Raw genomic sequence first — 19,675 nt, 5'->3', positions numbered from 1 at the left:
TTTCCCTCTCCTGACCCCCAAGTGCCCCTCCGGGTCCCGACGTCCGCCCGTCCCCTACTTGCCCCCAAAATGCCCCCCCTCGGACCCCCAAGTGCTCGCCAGCTGCCTCTCCGACCCCTAAGCGCCCCTCCAGACCCTTTAATGATCCCGCAAGCACCCCCAGCTGGCCTCCAAGCGCCCCTCGAGTGTCTCCTGGGAATTGGCGTGATGACAACAATGTAGAGAAAGACGCTGGTCCTGTCGCAGTATCAGCACCAGTTCAGCTTTTAATTAAAATTTGAATCAAAACTGCAATGGCCGATGTGGGGGATGGACAAGCGCCCCCCACCCCCCCTACTTTTTCCTGCCATTTCCGGGCTCCCTCTTGGAGCCAGGGAAATTGCAAGAAAAACATTCCTGCATGTTGCGCACGTCAAAATTTCATGGGAATCGGGAACAGGGTCTGTGTGGTGAGCTTCCCTGACAGGCGCAGATAAATCCTGTCATGAAGAACAGGTTGAGAGGACTTTGGGGACCTGGAGTATACACTCCTGTAGCCCCTCCCAAAACCCCAGAGAACCCCTCCATCCTCTGCAGACTCCCTGGTAGATCCCAAATACCCTCAGAATGCCCTCAAAATGCTCCATAGCTCTCCCTCCCCAAACACCCTATAAACGCTTAGGACCCTCCCAGACTTCCTGAGGCTCTCTAAAATAACCCACAGATCTGCTCACTCCCCCACACCCCCTGATCTGCACATTCCCTCACACCTGGGCTACCCCAGGTGGCCACAACTAGTCACGGACTGCCTGAGCCACTTTTTGGGCTGATATGTATGTAGGTATAAATCTAATAGAGATATAATATATAATATAAAAAGGGGCCTCCAGGAGAGCTGGGGAGGGTCTTTGTCAGGGGACAGAATGGAGAGTGAGGGTTTTCACCTGCCAGGGGGCAGGGTTAGATGGGATATTGCGACGAAATTCCTCCCTGTGAGGGTGGTGAGACCCTGGCACAGATTGTCCAGAGAAGCTGCAGCTGCTCCATCCCTGGAAGTGTCAAAGGCCAGGTTGGACAGGGCTTGGAGCAATCTGGGATTGTGGAAGATGCCCCTGCCCATGGCAGGGGGTGGATCGAGATGACCTTTGAAGTCCCTTCCAACCCAAACCAGCCTGGGATTCTGAAAGTGGGGGAGGTTTGGGATGGGCAGCCTTGGCTGACCCCAGGTGCTCCCCTGGGCTGCTCCATCACTCACACTTCAGGGAGAGACAGCAAGAGAAAACCTCATGAGAAAGCTCCTGGGGGAGATGGGCTGGGGGAGGGTGGGTCCCTCAGGTAGAGGCAGCTGGGGCATGATTCCTACCCAACAGGCATCCCAATGGGGGACAAGACAGGTTCAGCTTCTTGATCTAGCCTGTCCTGATCCCTCTGCAGAGCCTTTCTGCCCTCCAGCAGATCTAGACTCCCACACAAGTTGGTGTCATTTGTGAACTTACTTACACTTCCACTTGAACCCCTTGTCCAGGTCGCCAGTAAAGATGGTAAACAGGACTCGACCTAGCATTGACTCCTGGAGTCACCGACAAGTAATTGGGTGCAATGGACAGAGTGGGAGCTTCAGACAAGCCCTGTCTTAGGGTAAGATTTTTGGGTACAGCTTGAATTCAGTGGCCTGCACCTAAAGCACTGTCGCTCGCAAGAGTGGCAAATCAGGTATATATAAAATGAGATATTTATTGAATAGACAGGAGATAATAGAGAAAAGGTCTTGAACAGAGTTACTTACTACACAGTATAAAACAACAGTACTAGTTGATTACATAAAACGGTGCACAACATTAAGGTACCTATATCAAAGCTAGGAAAGAAATACTATAGATGAGGAGTCAATGTAGCTTACCACCAAACTGGCAAGAGTGTGCTAAGAGTCCTTTCACTCAACCCTCGAGAGAGTAACCACAAAACCAGCATCCCAACATTGCCCCACTCATTTCCAGGGAATGTGCAGAAGACTTCTACTTTGTGAAAGTTTGGTGTAGCTTTAATAGATTGTAAAGTTTCTGTCAGAAATTCCAGCTTATCTTTGCACAATCTTGCTTTCACAGCCAGATATTTATATTCAGGTAGAAGTGCCGCTTCCATGACACCCAAATAACTGCGAGACAAGAGGTGTTTACTGATTTATTTCACCAGTTAGCAAGCTCTTGTGGCAGGGAACATGTCCTGCTACACTGGCCCCAGCTGGATTTAGTTCCATTCCCCACCACTCTCTGGGCTTGGGCATCAGCCAGTTTCTCATGCAGCAAACAGTGCCCCTGTCCAATCCATGAGCAGCCAGCTCCTCCAGTGTCAAAGGCTTTACTGATGTCTATAATACACATCCACCACCCTTTCCTCATTTACTGAGTGGGTCATTCTGTCACAGGACCTGCCTTTCCCAAACGTACGCTGTCTGGGCCTGATTCCCTGGTTGTCCTGCACATGCTGTAGGATAGCACTCAGGATGATCTGCTCCATGGCCTTCCCCAGTACAGGGGTTAGGCTGCCATGATACATGGAAAGCCTCTAAAACTCTAAAAGACAAAGCGAGTTATAAAGTAGTTATGTATTTTTTTTTGGCTGGGCACGTGTGCGATACTTCTGCAGAGGCATGCGCATCTACTCACTCTCGGTGTTCTTTTTTTATCCTCTAAAATGTTACATATACATTAGGTTTTGCAGAAAATTTATGCGTATTCATTTCCTGGCTCCACCTTGTCCTGCTTTGTTTGCTAATTAACTTATCAGTCCCTTGCACCTGCGTACTTTTCTCTGGTGGTCATCCTGAGGGTCGCAGGGGGATGAAATAAGTGGTCTTCATCAGATTTGACCTTCTCACCCTGTCTTCTAGTGCATACTTACTGATTCTTTGATTACATTCCAAGCCATAAGGTTGGTTTGATTTGGTTTGGGGGTCAGAGAAGCACTGTTGTCTTGATAGTCTTGTAACTTTGTCCTGTTTTGATGAACATCATCCTTCCCTTATCACACCTCCTTGCATTCTTTTGTATTGCTCTCACACGTACACCGTCTTCCCTTTACAGGCAGTTAGCGCAGTAAAATGCAGCAAATATTAAGCAATATATATAATGTAAATATCTATTTCCAATCAGTACTGCTCTGATTCCTAACCCTACGTCTCAGACAGACCTGGAGCTCCCTGAATCCTCCTTCCAATCCTTCTCATAGAAGGGCATCACATTTGCTAATTTTGAGTCAACAGGAACTCTTTCAGTTTACTAGAGCTGCTGAGAAATGAGTGAAATAGGCTTGGCCAGCTCTTTCTCCAGCTCCTTCAGGTGCATCTCATTTATGCCCAGGTACTTATGTGTGTGTCTCATTGGCAGAGCAGGTCACTGACTGTTTCCTCCAGTCAGTGGATTCAGGGGCTTCACTCAGCTCCCTGTCACCAACTTCCAGCCCTGGGAGCTGAGCATCCTAGGACAACTGGGTTTGGTATTAAAGACTGAGCCTTTTCCTCCTCCCTGACACAGCACTGCCCTGTGCACCCAACAAAGGATGGAGACTTTCCTGAGCCCACCTTTTGCTGCCAAGGGATTTACAGAAACTTTTCTTGTTAACTTCAATCACACTGGCCAAATTAAGTTCCAGTTTGGCATTGGCCCTTCTAATTTTCTTGCTGTATCACCTCACAACATCCTTATAATCCCCTAAGGTTTCTACCTCTCCTTCCAGAGGTGACACATGCTCTTTTTTGCCCTGAGTTTCTGCCTAAGTTCTCTCTTTAACGAGACCAGTCATTTTCCCACTCTGGCTTGTCTTATGGCACATGGGCACAGCTCCTGGAGCTTTAAAATTTCCTTTTTAAAGAATCTCCACCTTTCTGGATTCCTTTTCCCTTCAGGACTGACTCCCAAGGGAATCTGTCAGTGGATCTCCTAAAAAGGACAAAATGTGCCCTCCAGCAGTCCAAGGAGGCAGTTCTGCTGCTCCCTCCTTTCTACCCCCACAGTGGAAAACTCATTTTGTGGTTGCTCTGCCCAAGACACTCCTAATTACCACATCACACACCACTGATGGAATCACAGAATCAGAGAATGGTGTGGGTTGGAAGGGACCTTAAAGAGCCTCTACTTCCAACCCTACTGCCATGGCCAGGGACACATTCCACTAGATGAAGTTGCTGCAAGCCCTGTCCAAACTGGCCTTGGACACTTCCAGTGATGGGGCAGCCACAGCTTCTCTGGGTAACCTGTGCCAGGACCTCACTACCTTCACAGGGAAGATTTTTTTCTGGAAGCTGATCTAAACCTGCTCTCTGTCGGGGGGAGCCATTCTATCCCATCCTGTCACTCCAAGCCCATCACCAAGATCCATGGCTGACACCAGTCCTGGAGCAGCTCCATTACTATAAGTGGTTGCCGTGGGCATGAGCTGAAGCCTGTAGTAGATCCTGTTGCCATGGCAACCACTTGCTGTCTCATTCAGAGGGTCAGTTACCACAGCATTGGCCCAAGAAAAAATTTGGACCAAGTCTTGGCCCAGTTGTGATCCTGGAGTGCTGTGTGTTGGAGACCGAAATATTATAGTTTATGGCTTAAACATCTTCATGAAGAACTTTTGCCTATTATGGTAAAACTGTTTTACAAAAGCTGCAGAGAAGACCACCTCGCCCTGAATAGGGCCCTGACTGAGGGCCTACACTGCTTGCTGCTAAAGATAAGAGAAAGTAACAACTCAAGGCTGAGGACATTAGCAGAGCACAAGCCTAATACCTTCTGAGTGGAGACTGCAGCCCCAGGGCTATCAGCTGCCAGACTCCAGCAGACCCTCACATCAAAGGTGGGGCGGGGAGAGAGGTTTTGGGTGTGTCATGAAAAAGCCTCTGGTGAGAGGCAGTTAACACCCATCCTCTGCTGTGCAGAGGAGCTAAGTTGTGCGGCCCCTTCGCCCTGGGAGAAGCTGCATCTGCATGAAGAACAGAGGGGTGTCATGGCCCCATCAAAGCCCCCCCCATTTGGCATCTGGTCAGGGGTCTGATGGCTTGACCTGGATGCCCAGCCTTCCCAGAGAGAGGTCCTGCAAGAGACAACTTTCTAGAGGTCTCGGGCAGTCCTTCAGCCACAGGGTAATCTCAGCAAGGGGCAGGCAGCTCAGCTCATAGCAGTGATTTCAGCTCTGCCTTGGGAGCTGTACCCTGGCCAACACTGTCCATTCTAGATGCCTCTCAGGGCAGGAGGGCTGTGGTGCTGTTGGCTGGTTGCAGCATCAGGAGCTCATGACTGGTGTATCTAGAGCCATCCATCCTCATTGGCAATGGGACTTATGGCACACAGTGGCAGTGTCATTCAGCATCCAGTGTTATACAATTCAACATCACAGACTATTCTCACCCAAAGTCAAATCCTCCTGCGTTACCCACAAAATGCCCCATGGTCCTTGAGCAAAGACAATGCCATGGATAGGTTTGCCTCTGCTTAAGGCACGACTGATCCCAACAGTTTTCCCTAACCCACTTCTCATATGCGCCATAGGTATTTTATCCCCTTCTCCAGTATGTGGATGTTTTGTTTGGGCAGGGCCAGCTCAACTGGGTAGAGCCTGGTAGGTGTTCACTGATCAGGTGGCCTTTGCTAATGTTTAAAGGTCCCACCACCCACTGCTTTCAAGGTGGTTTTTAACAGTTCATTGTACCATTTGGCTTTCCCAGGGCCCAGGTGTTCATGAGGCTGTTTTTGAAATAAGTCCCATTGTTTGAGTCAATACTTTCGGTGCTGCTACTTTGCCACAGGACTTGTTTTTCAAGGGTCAGCATGATGCTCCAGGAAGTGGTCCAGCATGAGGATGGGTCTCCAGCCATCCAGTCAGACCTTCTACCACTGTCAGGGTGTAGCTCTTGCCTTGGAGAGGTTGCAGCAGTGTGATGCAATTGTTCTGCCAGGCTTCCCCAGATTTATGTTTTGACCATCATCCCCCACACCACAGGGGCTTTACTCGCCTGGCCCTGCTTGATCGCAGCACACATTTCACAGTCATGGATTACCCAGGATATAGTGTCCATTATTAAGTCCACCCCTCAGTCATGATGCATCTGCGTGATACATCTCTTCCCTGATGACCTCAGATGCCTAAGGGGCCCACTGAACCAGAAATAACTCACCCTTGTGTGGCCAGTCCAGACCCACCTGAGACACTTTAATCCTGGCAGCCCAATCCGCTGCCCATTGTTGTGATGCTCTTCGCTGGCTGACTCTTGGATACGTGAGCACCCACAGGATGGACTTTCCCAGCCAACTTCTCTACCCAGGCATCAATGTGTCGCAGCAGTGGGCCCTCGCCAGGTAATAATTAGCATTGACTCCATCATTCACAGAAGGCTGATCAATCTCTTTATTCCATTATTATTATGAAGAAGCCCATTCCTTTTATAGACAGTTATGATACACCTGGACTTAATTGGTCCTCCAATCCAAACTCCATCACCATTGGCTAATTAAGAAACCACCTTTTGGTAAACAAATCTCCATAACACATTCCACATGTTCACAACAACAGGTGCAGCAAGATAAGAATTGTTTCTCATTCTTTTCTCTAATCTTCTCACAGACTTTTCCCAGAAAGGCCTGGAAAAGTTGTCTGTTGCTCTCTGTGACCAGAGAGCTACTGCCACAGCAATGTCTTGCCACAATTCAGTAACCCAGATGGATTTCCCTGTGCGCTGCCAATTGGTCTTTTTCCATTGTCCAGCTACCTCTGCAGAGCATTTGCTGTTATGCATGAGTCAGTGGCCATTTCTCTCATTCAGCGATATTCAGCAATAGCCAAAGTCAGCTGGACAGCTTTCAGCTTCCAACCTGACTTGATTCATCTTGTCCCTCAGTAACTTCTGCAACTCATCACATAGGACTTGACAGGGCTGCCTTGTCTTTCCTGATGTATCCCTACAATATCCTCTCCTGAGGTAAGGTCTGCAAAGGATTCATGGGGCCACTGGGCCAGTGACAATGTGGTTTTGCCCCTCATTTCCAGTCAGGATCACTTCAGTTTCCAATACAGTCAGCTGTTAGGATTCCTCTGTCATCCCAGAAACACAGATGGATTCTACCCCTGCAGATATTGATGGCATCTGGGTACATCAGGTGATGATGTCAAATAAAGCCTTGTACTCTTGTGGTCCTGCTGTATAGATCCAATGGTCCCTTTCCTCCACCTGGATGGAGCCAGGGCCCCTCTATCTCTGATCATGGTACTTACTGCTTGCTTCTTGTAAATACGACCTGGAGGTCCTTTCAAGAGGATCAGAAGTAACATCAGCCCTTCTATTCTGTCTGAGGACTTGCCCAGTGGAAACTGGAGAAGATTTATCCTTGATGAGTTTTCTGTGGTGGTGTTCTTCCTCTCAACTCACCTGTGCGAAACAACTGCTCACTTTGAAAATTTAGAAAGGTTTATTAAACCTTAACAAAAATACAACAAAGGACTACATAAGGAAAAATTTGCAGCACTGGGAACTGCCCCCGTGCATACCATGTGGCTGGTTCCTCTTCAAGATGGACGCTCAGTCTTTTATACCCCTGGAGGTTGCATCAGTCAGCCCTGGCCCCTCCCAAAGTCTGTCAGTCAGCTCTTCTTTGCCATTTATTGGTGGAGACTGCTTTCTTGTAACCTGATTGGAGATCAGGTGTTGCCATGTTGCACCCCCTAAGCACCAAGCTTTTCCATTCCCAACTGCCCCAGGTAGGGGAGACATGTTCACACCTTCTTTTTACCTGGCCTAGACAACCCAGGCTGTCTGATGGTCACAACACAGGGTGGGGGGGAGGGAACTATGGGGAGAATAGAGGACATCTAAACTACAATAGCATAACTATACATCACTAAAGCTTTTCTTAATATTCGCACAATAGTTATCTTTTAATTGCGAGAGCCAGTCATCTCATTATCCATCTATAACATCATCACCCATGCTGCTAGGGCAGAGATGGATTTTCAATCCCACTTTCTCATGTCGTCTCCATGGTCACACAGTTGAAACCACAGGTTACTGCATAGTGTGTCTCCCCTCTTCTGAGCAGGATTTTGCCTGCTCCCAATAGCAGAGACTCTGGTCCATACCGGCAGGGCATGGGACATTGCCTCTCTGGTTTGCTCGAGTCTTTCAAATCTGTCTTCAGTGTTGGACATTCTTTCCACAGACAATGCATAGGTCGGTAGGGAGAAGAAAAGATGATCTTCATGTTGCCAAAGCTGGGTGGAAGCTGTTGTCTCATTAGTCAAAGGGACAGTACCACGATCAGACTGAGAACGATTTATTGCTTAGATAACATCAGTCTCAAAGGCTATGAGATTTATAAGACAGCAAGCAGTCGGCCAAAGTCTAAGATGGTCACAAGTTCTTTGTTGCAAGACAGTATATAACTTTCTAATCCAATGGACAGTCGCCACAGAGTATGTTTTGTTTTTATAACCTGTCCCCTTACTTCTTTCTCCTGCAATGCGGATACTTTTGTCCAATAAGGTCTTATTACATATACACACATATGTCTCTATTATAATACCTAAACTTTCAGCTTATTCTATACAAACACATTACTACATTATTGCACTATAAAACCCTTCATCATCTTATCTAATACAGTTTCATACTTAAAGCATATTCTTGCTTATAACTGTAGAAGCATAAGTTTATGATTCTTCTATTCAATGTCTATTACAGCGACCTGAGGAGGTCTCCATGGTGAGAGAAGGACGAGAATCTTGTTTGATGATCAGAAGGCTGAATTTATTGATATAAGACATATAATACATTATAGCTATACTAAAAAGAATAAGGAGAGAAGTTGCAGAAGCTGCTAAGCTAAGAATAGAATAGAATAGAAAAGAATGAAATAACAAAGTTCTGTATCCAGGGAATCTGTCCCTGAGCTTGGTCCTGTGATTGGCCCCCAATTGTAAACACAGAATCTGATCCAATCACAGGGGCACCTGCTACATTTCACAGCAGCCAAAAACAATTGTTTACATTCTTCTTCTGGGGCTCTGCTTCCCAGAAGATGCACAAATCCCAAAAAAAGGATTTCTATGAAAAAATGTCTGCGACAAATGTCTGTGTACCTTGCTTTCACATCAATCTAGACTTCTTCTTAGGCTGTAAATCAAACCCTCTTGAGCCTGTGAAGATTTCTATCTTTCCAATTCCCACACTGGGTAGTCACCTGAAGCACTGTTTGCTTTCCTTCTTTCATCAACATCACTGCCAGTGATGGTATACAACAATGATAGGCTTCACACAAACTTCTGCCACATCGATTGTGTACCCTGAACCTCATCTGGATCTTCCTCCTGTTGTGAGGACCCTGCTTTGTCTTCATCCCTCACTGAGCAAACTGATTTGGTCTTGGATAACTTGTGTATAGGGACAGCTGCTCCCAGCATATGTTGTGCCTGTGGTTCAGCTGCAACTGGAGTGCCCACAGTGCCCGTCGCTCTGCCTTCCTCCTCCTCCCCCTGAGGGTACTGTCTAGTGATGAACAGTGGCTGGTAAATAGTAGCCAGGGCCCAGCACATTGCATAACTTTGTGCCTCTCTGGAGTCACTACAGCATTTTTCTTTCATAAATTTTATCACTTTACCATGGTCCTGTAGTTACCAGGGGTGAACTTCCAAACCACTGGAGCATAGAAATCCTCCAAACACTGGCCCTTGTCCTCCCATATTTCATACCACTCCTGACTATTGTCCCTCAGGGAAGATCTCTGAATCGTCTTTATGAAAATTTCTTTTGTAATTTCAAACATGGTATAGACCACATTGAGGAGGCCTGGCAGACACAGCAACAAGAACAGGCTGGGAACTATTATTAATGGACTCCACTCTAGGCAAGGGCAGGAGAGAAGCACTGAATACATATCCCAAATGACCCTCATTGCCCTTGATGTTACCATGTCATAAACTGATATCCCAGAGTACAGCAACAAAGCAATCCTGATCCCTCTCTCCCTGCTCTGAAAAAGAACATATGGCAATACATACAGGGCATACAGGGTTAGGTACCACACCCACATGAACAGACCAAGAAACATTGGTCTGCACATAATACAACAAAGGCTTAGATCACATTTGTTTTCAAACAGCTCTAGACAGATCTGTTGTTATCTCGACCCTTTGTGCCTCACATTGGGCAGCAATTGAGGCTGTCATGTTTTAAGAACAGTATTCCATACTTTAATGCTTATACTGAAACCACACTGACTCTTGCTTCCCTGACCCCTCCAGCTGGAAGCACAAAAGACAAAGATCACAGTTTAACACAAGAACAATTTACTGGAAACAGTAAATGAAATAAGAAAACAGTGACAGAAACTATATTAATGACAACAGCTCATTAAGAGACCATAATAAGACAAAGAATCTACACAGAAAGTCTGTAATAATGCCGACTGTTTCTCCTCAAAGAAGGAACCCCTTCCTCTCAGATGCGAGGGAAAGAGTCCTTTTCCCTTACCCCTGGCAAATAAGATGGTATTGAATAACCTCCTAGAAATGCCCACAGCAACACCCCTCAGCTACTGCAAAAAAAAAAAAAAACAACAACTCTATTTTAGCAACTCTGTCCTGGCTGAAACTAGAATGGCCATGCCAGTGGGGAGATTTCAAAGGGGTGTGGGAAGATGGATGCAAACAAGAGGAATGAGAAGCTCTGAAAGCAGAAATACCTCATGGGGAGTGACATGAGAATGGGGCTATAAGCTTGTTCGGGGAAGGTTCAAGGGTAAACTCCACATCATAGCAGTGCTGGTTTGGCAACTCCTTTGTCTCTGCTGCATTGAAGAGGCTGAAACAGGGAGAAAAACTGCCCTAAAGGGGAGCAGGGAGGGTGATAAGCTTTGCCTCATCCCAGCCCAGCCTGGGAGTGACTCCTGGCACAGGGGCTGCTGCAAGAAGCTCCCCTTCCCTCCTCTTCCCCTCCCCCCCTCTCTCTCCTGTCCTGAGGACACAGGGGGTATGAAGATCCCAGGGTGCCACCTGCACAACTCCTGGCTGGCAGCAGATGTTACCCCAAGTTGTCACAGAGCCTGCAGAGCTGCAGGATGCCTCAGCCTGAGTGCCTGGGGCTGCTGATACTGGGGTGTCTAGGTGCCGCATCGGGGGTGCTGATCTCTGTGTCCGTTCTGTCCCAGCCCACATCACCAGAGCAGATCCTCGAGATACTGGCCAAGGGCAATAGAAACCAGCGCAGCATCACACCAAGACCAACGCCGCCTCCTTCCACTCCCATGCCATCTTCCAGGTGAGTGCTGCTGGCTGTGGTATTGCTCCAATCAGTGCTGGAAATGAAGCTAGGAAGTTGCTGAGATAACATCCCAGGGCTGTCCCACTCAGCACCGAGTTGGGAATTACATACCCCAGGACTCTGACTGTCAAAGTGCTCCGCAGTTTCTTGATGCAAACTTGCCAAGTAGATTTAAATTCCAGCCATGTACTTTCCTGAATTTGCAGGGCTGTTACATTTGCCGGGGCAGATGGAGGCTCTGGCTATCACTTCAGCCTGTTTCTAGTGCCTCATCCATAGCTACTTGTAGGGGAGTAAATCAGGTGTCTGGATGCTTTTCCAGAGCCTTGGAAACCCAACCAGCTGTACCATCCTCCACCACTAAACATGGGGGTTGCTGATTCTTTTCCATGACTCTGTCCCTTCCTTCCAGATCTTTTCCCTGGCTTTGCTCCTTGTGTCATGTCCAAGTGTTTGACTCATCCTCACAGCATGCCAGGTTCCTCTCCTACTCCTGCCCCATCTTCCAGTGTGATCCACTGACCCATTCCATGGGAAACACGGAGCCCTGGTCCCGCTGGTGCTAGTTGCTCCAACCAACCTCCCCAGGGGTGTGTGTAGCCATGGCTTCAGCCATCCTTGTCCTCGCAGATCCTGGTGAAGCAGTGGAACCGACCCCACTCTTGGCTTTGCTGGGAACCTGTGTGTGGCCAAGGTGAGCCTGGCTGACCCGGCGGACTTGGGGTGAGCCTAGGTCACCAAGGACTGCAGAGAGGGGCTGTGGGAGGGACCAGCATCAATTGCTCACTGCTGGCCCTTGACAGCATCATGTGCCCACTGGCCAGAGGTAAGGGAAGGCTGTTCCCGGCCTGGCACTGCTGAGCTCTGGCTGTCTGGGGTCGGGCCTGGGAGGCACCTCCCCGAGCACCCCAGGGCCGATAAGCTGAGCAGAGCTTCGGTCTCTCGGGACAGAGCAGGCAGAGCCACATCCTGCTCTGGAAGAGCAGCTGATGCTCTTGCAAAAGGGCTTCCCTGGGCAGCACAACCCAGTGATCGCAGCCCAAACACCTGTAGCATGCTCTGGTTTGCCAGCCAAGCCAAGTACATCCTGCTGCTGGTGAGGATCAGGTGGGAGCAATGCAGGGACCTGCCTGGGGCTTGGGAGTTGCTGAGTTGGGGGTCAGGACAGTGTGTGGTGGGATGGATTGGTGGGTGCCTCCTGTAGGCCGCTGGAATTTCCCAGCCATGGGGGTGTCGCTGGGGGCAGAAGCAGCTGCAGCAGTGTGTGCCCAGGATGACCCAGCAGCAGATTGAGCTGCAGCAGCCTGTGCCCAGGGTGACCCAGATGTGCAAGAGCTGCATCTCCCACGTGCTGGGAAAAGGAACTGAATGATGAAGCATTTGCTGCATCTGAATATTGACGTCCATCTTGCTTCCCTCTTTTCCTCCTCCACCTTCTCCTTTTCCTCATTACTGTCATCCCAACTGCACATTTCTCAGAGGATAACTGTCGGAACTCAGTACGTCCCTCCGGGTGTCCCGAGTTGCTGAGGACCCCAGCGGGGGGCTCGGAGACCCTGGCACACAGCCCAGAACACCTGGGGATTTGATTATGACCCCTGGAGCAAGTTACCAGCTTTGTATGAAAACCTGAAAGTCACAGAGGTTTGAATAGTATAATAATAATATTATCACAGGGTGAAAATGTAGATTTTAGGATTTTTGGTATGGGGGTTATGGGGACAAGATGGACGAACTTGGGTGTGTCTAGCCTTTCTTCTTGTTCTCCATTTTCTGCTGTGATGCTGGCACTTTGGGATTGGTTTAGAGTGCACTGTCTAACATAGGTGATAGGTATTGGGAATTAAGTGTAAATATCTTATACGTAGTTCGTAGTATAGAAAGACAACACCGCCTCAGGGGCAGTCAGAGTGCCTTTGGCTGCCTTGCTGAGCAGACCTTGGCTGGGCAGAAAGAAAATTTTACAGATAAGAATTAATAAACAACTTGAAGACCAAATACTGAAGAGTTCAGACTCATTCTTAAGCCGTGCGGGCCGAAACAGAGACATCCTGCATATCTTGGGGCAGCAATTAACAACCATCTATCCGAGAGATAACCAGGGATTTTGAGACAAAACCACATGTTTTTGATTGGGAATGTCCCTGGGGATCCCCATTACACCAGGGTAAGTTGCTCTAGAGTAGCTTCTCTCTCTCCCAGCAACCTTTCTCCTCCTCCCCTGCCTCCTCCTCCTCTTCCTCCTCCTCCTTCTTGTTACCTTCATCCCCACTGTGCAGAACATATTCCCAAGAGAAAAGCCGGTGATTCTGGGGCAGAAAACTGCTTTTCTGAGGGGAGACCTCCACAGCGGTCCCAGTTCTGTCAGGGCAGCCTCCCTCCCTGTCCTCCATCTTCCTCTCCTCATTCTCCTCTTCCTCCTTGCTGCCATCAGCCCCACTCCACAGGACACCTTCCCCAGATAAAAAGCAGTGATTCTGGGGCAGAACGTTTCTTTCCTGAGGGAGAACTTCCCCGGGGGTCCCAGATGTGCCAGGGCTTTCCTCCCTGCCCCCCCTCTCCCTCTCCTCCTCCTCTTCCCCCCCACTCAGGGCACACCTGAGCTTTGCCCAGAAGAGGGGCTGTGCAGGGGGCTCAGAGGGCCAGCGCAGGTGTGTGCGCCGCAGCAGCACACGTCGCATGCGATGGAAGGCCGAGAGCTCGGCCTCGGGGATGTCCTCAAGGAAGATGAGGACAAGGACATCGCGCAGCTCGTCGAAGAGGCGATAGCTGGCCATCTGGATCTCCAGCGAGCACCACTCGCTGCGCAGGTACCCACGGCTCACCACACACACCGTGTGCCGGCTGTTGTACACAGCGTCCACGATGTTGTCCACTATGGCGCGGCCAGGGCGAAAGTCACGGTGGTGCAGGCAGAGCCGCAGGGCTCCGCGCTCCAGCTCAGGCACCAACTCCTCCAGCACCCACCGCTCATCCCCAGAGTTGTAGGACACGAAGGTGTCATAGGTGTAGCGCCGCTGCTCCCGCCGCCAGTGCCCACGTGCCCAGGCACGCAGCAGGAACAGCTGGTAGCGCAACCGCCAGTACCCACGGTGGTGCAGCAGCGGCAGCACCAGCAGCAGCAGCACAGCCGGTGCTGTCCCTGCAAACAGGTACCGCCCCATGTCCAGGTAGCACACACACGTGTCAAAGCAGTGCAGGTATGCGGAGGCCCCACCCACCTCACCACACGTGTAGTTATACAGATAGACTACCTGCACAGGCCCACGTGCCAGCCAGGCAGGCAGCCAGGCATTGGCACAGCTGCAACTCAGTGGGCACTTGCGCAGGTCCAGATAGCGCAGGGCGGGGAGGCGGGTGGCCAGAGTCACATCCAATGTACGCAGCCCGTTCTTGGCCAGGCGCAGCTCCTTCAGTTGTGTCAGATTTCCGAAGACCTCAGGGCCAAGGCTGCGCAGTCCTGCGCTCTCCAGGTTCAGGCTGCGCAGTTGGCTCAGGTTCTTGAAGATGCCGGCAGGCAGGTGGCCCATCCCGCCACTGCTGTCAGCCAGTGTCAGGTACTGCAGCTGTGCCAGGTCATCGAAGGCATCAGCAGGGATGGCCGAGAGCGAGTTCTGTGACAGGTACAGTGAGCGCAAGGCACTGAGGCCCTGGAAGAAGCGTTGTGGGACCACACGCATCCCATATGGCTGCTGTGCCTGCAGCTTCAGGTCATAGAGGTTATGTAGGTAGCGGAAAGGTGGCAGCTGCCGCAGGTGTCGGCTCAGGTAGCGCAGCCCATTGGCACGCAGGTCCAGCACGCCCAGTGTCACCTGCACCGGCTGGAATGCGGCCACCCTCACCTCCAGCAGCCGGTTGCGGTCCAGGTAAAGCCGGCAAAGCCGCGGGAGGCCCTGAAATGCCTTGGCTGCCAAGTGCCGCAAGTTGTTCCCGCCCAGGTCAAGGGTCTGCAGGCGGTCAAGCCCCTTGAAGGCGCCAGGGAAGAGCACGGCCACACGGTTGTTGCGCAGGTTGAGGTCTTCCAACTGGTGCAGGTCAGCAAAGGAGCCGGGCAGGAGGTCAGTGAGCAGGTTGTTGTCAAGGCGCAGGTGCCTCAGGTTGCGGAGTCCACGCAGCGCTGCGCGGTGCAGCCGTGCCAGCCCGTTCACATCCAGCCGCAGCTGCCGCAGTGCTGGTGCATTGTCAAAAGCACCCGCACCGGCCACTAAGATGCGGTTGAAGCGCAGGGACACATTGTGCAGCTGCTTCAGAACTGGGGTCCCTTTGCACGATGGCAGTCGCTGCAGCAAGTTGTGCTCAGCCACCAGCTCACGCAGTGCTGCATGCTGCTTCGGGTTCAGCAGCTGCCCTATGCAGCCCAAATGCCGCAGCCGGTTGCCAGACACATCCAGGGCACCCAGCACCGGACACTCGGCCAGAGCCCTTTTGGGCATTGATGTAAGGTTCATGTGCTGCAGCTGCAGCCTCTGCAGCCTCTGTCCTCTCAGCTGCTTGCACAGGTATTCCAGGCCGCTTGTGTTCACCTGTAGCCCTGACACGTCCACCTGACGCGGGGAGATTCCAGCCACGCGCAGCAGCTGTACTACGTCCAGCGGGTTCCCAGCCAGGTGCAGGTGTGTCAGGTTGTTCAGGCACAGGTGAGAGAGCAGTGCAGGGTCTGAGATGTTGTTGTAGGACAGGTCGAGCACACGCAGCCCTGGGGGTATCACCGCAGAGGTGGCCCCTGAAAGAGCTCCCAGGGAGTTGTTGCAGAGGTACAGGACCCTCAGTGTGGGCGGCAGCCCCGGGCCCAGTGTGGACAGCATGTTGCCACACAGGTCGAGCAGGTCTAGGTGTGTCAGATTCCCCACAGCCATGGCCACAGTCTCCAGTGCACTGAGCCGGCCACCCCGCAGCCAGAGTGTGCTGAGTGCAGCCAGAGCCTGGAAAGCCCTGGGGGCCACCTTCTGTAGCGGATTGTGGTCCAGCCGCAGTGTGCTCAGGTTGCCCAGCCCGGTAAACACACCTGTGGCCAGCACTGAGATGTTGTTGTGGGCCAGGTTTAGGTGAGCCAGTGCTGACAGCCCCGAGAAAGCCCCTGGGGCCAGGAGTTCCAGCTGGTTGTGGGTCAGATCAAGGATGCAGAGCCGCGGCAGGTGGGCAAAGGCACTGGGGGGCACCTGGCGCAAGATGTTGACAGAGAGGTTGAGGGATGTAGCAGTGGAGGGAAGGTCGTCCACTGCAGCCCCCACAGTGCTCAGGAAGCGCTGGATGCAGCGGAACAGCCCAGGGTCCCATGGTGCCTGGATGCAGTTGTGGAAGCCATAGGGAAAGACCCCTGCAGGCACCATCACCAGTGTCACCAGTGTCACCAGCAGTGGAGTGCACATCCTGACTCACCCTGGGGAGATCCTGGATGCAGTAGGAGAGAGAGAGAGTAGGATGAGGCTTGGTACCATAGAGACCCCCTTCGAGGCCCAGGGACTACACCTTGGGCTCAGGGATCCCCACCACGCTAGGGATCCCCCTTGCAACCCAGGGACCTCACCACCATCCCAAAGACCCTACTCAGGGCCCAGAGAACCCTCATCCACACCCCACCAGAATACCAGGATCCCCACTCTGCGTGCAAGGACTCCTTGTCCACACCCCAGGGCCTCACACACACACTCCAGGGATTTCCTTCAGGGCCCAGAGACCCCTTCCATCCACAGCCCAGGCAGACACACCCCAGGGACCCCCATCACGGCCCAGGGGCCTCCCCCAGGACCAAAGAACCTCCACACAACCCAAGGACCCCTTGCCCCCCAGTCCCAGAGGGATTTTGGGGACCCCCTGCTCCCCATCAAGTTCCCACCGTGCCACTGCCTCTGCTTTGGGTGATTTTGGGGTTAGAAACAGGAAGTTTGGGGTATCACTTTTTGTCACCACTGCCCCACCCACCTCCCTGTGACGTGGGTGGGGGAGGCCCCTGCCTGGACGGATTTAAGGGTCCCCGGGGGGCTGGCAAGGGGTACCAGGCCACACAGCTGGGTCGCCCCCCTGGTGCAGACTCCCAGAGTCTGGGGGGAATCCCTGGGACACCCAAGCCTCTTCCCCTCCCTATCCCCCACCCCCATCCCGTGCCGTCCCCCTGCTGCCACATGCTTCTCTTTGTTCCTCTTCCCCTTCCTTAGACTGAACCACCTGGTTTTGGTTCCTTCGGGGAAAATACTGGGCTGTACTGGGTTATGCTCTCTTATACTGGGCTATATTGGTCTATACTGAGCTGTGATGGGTTGTGCTGAGTTACACTGGAGTGTACGGGGTGCTGCTGGGCCGTACGGCGCCGTACTGGCTTGTACTGCCCAGTACCACCGGGCACAGACGCGCTGTCCAGGTGCTGCGTAGGAAGCGTGGCCTGACTCGGGGGCGTGGCCTGACTTGGGGGCGTGGTCCGTGCAGCATCGAGGCGGGCCCTGTCGGGAGTGTGGGGGGCCTGGAGAGTGGGGGTCCATCAGGATGAGGGGGCATATTTGGGTCTGGGGGATTATAAACCGGCTCGGGGGATTTGGGGGCTGCAGGGACTGGGGTGCACGGGGGAATTATGGGGGTGTGCGGGGGGGCTGCAGGGACTGTGCTGTGCAGCGGCCGCAGCTGGTGATGCGTAGCCCTCAGCAAATGTGGGGCGAGTACCCCCCATCTTCCCCCCAGGGCGATGGGCTGGAGCTGGAGTACGAGATGGTGCCGACCAAAGGGGATTCCTTCCGGACGCGGCACCTCTCGGCCAATGAGTTCGGTGCTGCCGCGGCCGGGGGAAAGACATTGCGAGGACGACTGGCGTGCATCGAGATCGCGGGGTATATTGGGGGTTACGGGGGTTTGAGGAGGCTTATTGGGGTCTAGGGGGTCTGGAGGGGCTGAAGGGATTGCTGTATATCAGGGTCTGCGGCTGTATAGGGAGTTATGGTGGTCTGGGGGGCTGCAGGGATTGGGGAAGTATATGAGGATCTGGAGGATTGTTTAGGGGTTTGAGGGGTTGGAAGGATTGGAGTGCATCAGTATGGGGAATATATTGGAGGTTATTGAGATCTGAGGAAGCTGAAGGGGTTGGAGTACAAAGGGGAATGATGCTGGGGCTGCAATGCAGGGGGCGACTGTGGATAGTCTGGTGGGTTTTGGGGGGCTTCATGGGGTGAACCCCTTCTCACCCCTCCCCCCACCTTCCTCCTCGTCTTCATCATCACGCTCATGTTATTCATCAGTGAGCAGCTGGGGGGAAATCTGAGCTTCAAGGGGGCCTGGGGGAGGCAGTGTTTTGACAGATCTGGTGCTCACCCCCCATAGTCGCCCCAGACCTGGTCTAGGGATGGCAGCTGCTCCACACCACCTGCAAGATGCTCATAGTGGCTGCCAGCATGGAGTGTGAAGGGGGAACAAGTGGAGCTATGGGCAGGTCTGTGGGAGCCAGCAGCAGCTGTGGGGACTGGAGAGCATTGGGGCCTGGGGAAGTTATATTGGGATTTGGGGGATCTTCAGAAACTGGGAGGTGTCGGGGTCCGAGGGGCATATTGAGATTTGAAAGGGCTGGGGCTTCTGGGTGCATTTGGGAGAGCTTTCACAGCAAAGTGTAGGGGATATGGGGGAGCACAAGGGCGCTTTGAAGTCATGGGAGGTAATGAGGGGCTTGGGGGAGTACAGGAGGTGTGGGGGGGCACAGCCCCTCGTGTGGGGGGCGTGATGAAGGGGGGTACCCAGCCCTCCCCATATCCCCATGCCAGCTGCTCCCCCCACCCTATCAGCTTCCTCATTTTCCTCATGCTCATCCTGCTGGGCAAGTGGTTTTCCATCACAGGTACTACGGAGGATATGGGGAGGTGGCTGGGGGGCACAGGGGCAGCTGTGAGTCACTATGGGACAGTCAGGGGTCCCTATAGAGCATTTGGGGGGGGAGGTGTGGAGTAGTTTTGGGGTTCTCTATGGGGCACCCACAGGGTTGGTGCTTTCAGGGGCCACATCAGACTGGGGAGCTCCATCCAGCTCTCCATGTACATGACCCTGTACAGCATCGTCCCCTACAAGGCCCAGGTGAGACTCCTACACCCACTTGTATTTGTGCGGTTTAGGGAGGGTTTGTGGGTATTTGGAGGGCTATTTTGGGATGCAGGGGCAGTTCTCTGACCAACATAAGGTGCTTTATAATTGTGAGGTTCAGGTGAGACCCATGTGCCTAGCTGTATTTGGGGAATATAGGAGGCATTTGGAGGGGTATGGGGTATTGTGATGGTGTTTGGCTTTGTGGGGTTTATCTTTGGGGGGAGAGGCAGTATTTTGACCCTGGTCGAGTGACGCACCCCTACAAGTCACCTGCTGGGCGCAGGCTCATTTTGCTGCACTTCGGGGCCTTCAGCTGGTTATGCAATGCCATCGCCATCACTGTCACCA

At 52.2% G+C, this 19,675-nt stretch overlaps 2 protein-coding genes across 12 annotated transcripts in view; one reads left to right on the top strand and one right to left on the bottom strand.

The window, feature by feature from the left end:
* The window catches only part of LOC135460696 (uncharacterized), a 35,407-nt gene that overhangs the window by 3,067 nt on the left and 12,665 nt on the right, over positions 1 to 19,675 (top strand). For 7 of the 11 annotated variants that reach the window (XR_010443282.1, XR_010443280.1, XR_010443283.1 and 4 more), the window contains 4 exons: positions 1,505 to 1,617; positions 11,160 to 11,269; positions 11,903 to 11,966; positions 12,752 to 13,272. The gene's annotated coding sequence lies outside the window, so the exon portion shown is untranslated. Of the gene's footprint in view, positions 1 to 1,504; positions 1,618 to 11,159; positions 11,270 to 11,684; positions 11,967 to 12,751; positions 13,273 to 19,675 lie in introns of those variants that run through there. The other 4 variants (XM_064737609.1, XM_064737612.1, XM_064737610.1 and 1 more) reach the window with 4 other exon arrangements.
* The window catches only part of LOC135460698 (toll-like receptor 13), a 15,201-nt gene continuing 8,975 nt past the window's right edge, over positions 13,450 to 19,675 (bottom strand). Inside the window, exon 2 of the mRNA XM_064737617.1 lies at positions 13,450 to 16,663. Within this exon, the coding sequence (XP_064593687.1) occupies positions 13,450 to 16,641 (3,192 nt within the window). The 5' untranslated portion in view covers positions 16,642 to 16,663. The remainder of the gene's footprint in view (positions 16,664 to 19,675) is intronic.

Source organism: Zonotrichia leucophrys, unplaced genomic scaffold (genome assembly GCF_028769735.1).
Source record: "Zonotrichia leucophrys gambelii isolate GWCS_2022_RI unplaced genomic scaffold, RI_Zleu_2.0 Scaffold_89_184143, whole genome shotgun sequence".
NCBI classification, from domain to species: domain Eukaryota; kingdom Metazoa; phylum Chordata; class Aves; order Passeriformes; family Passerellidae; genus Zonotrichia; species Zonotrichia leucophrys.
Note: the sequence above shows the minus strand (reverse complement) of the source record. Positions and strands in the feature narration are given on the sequence as shown.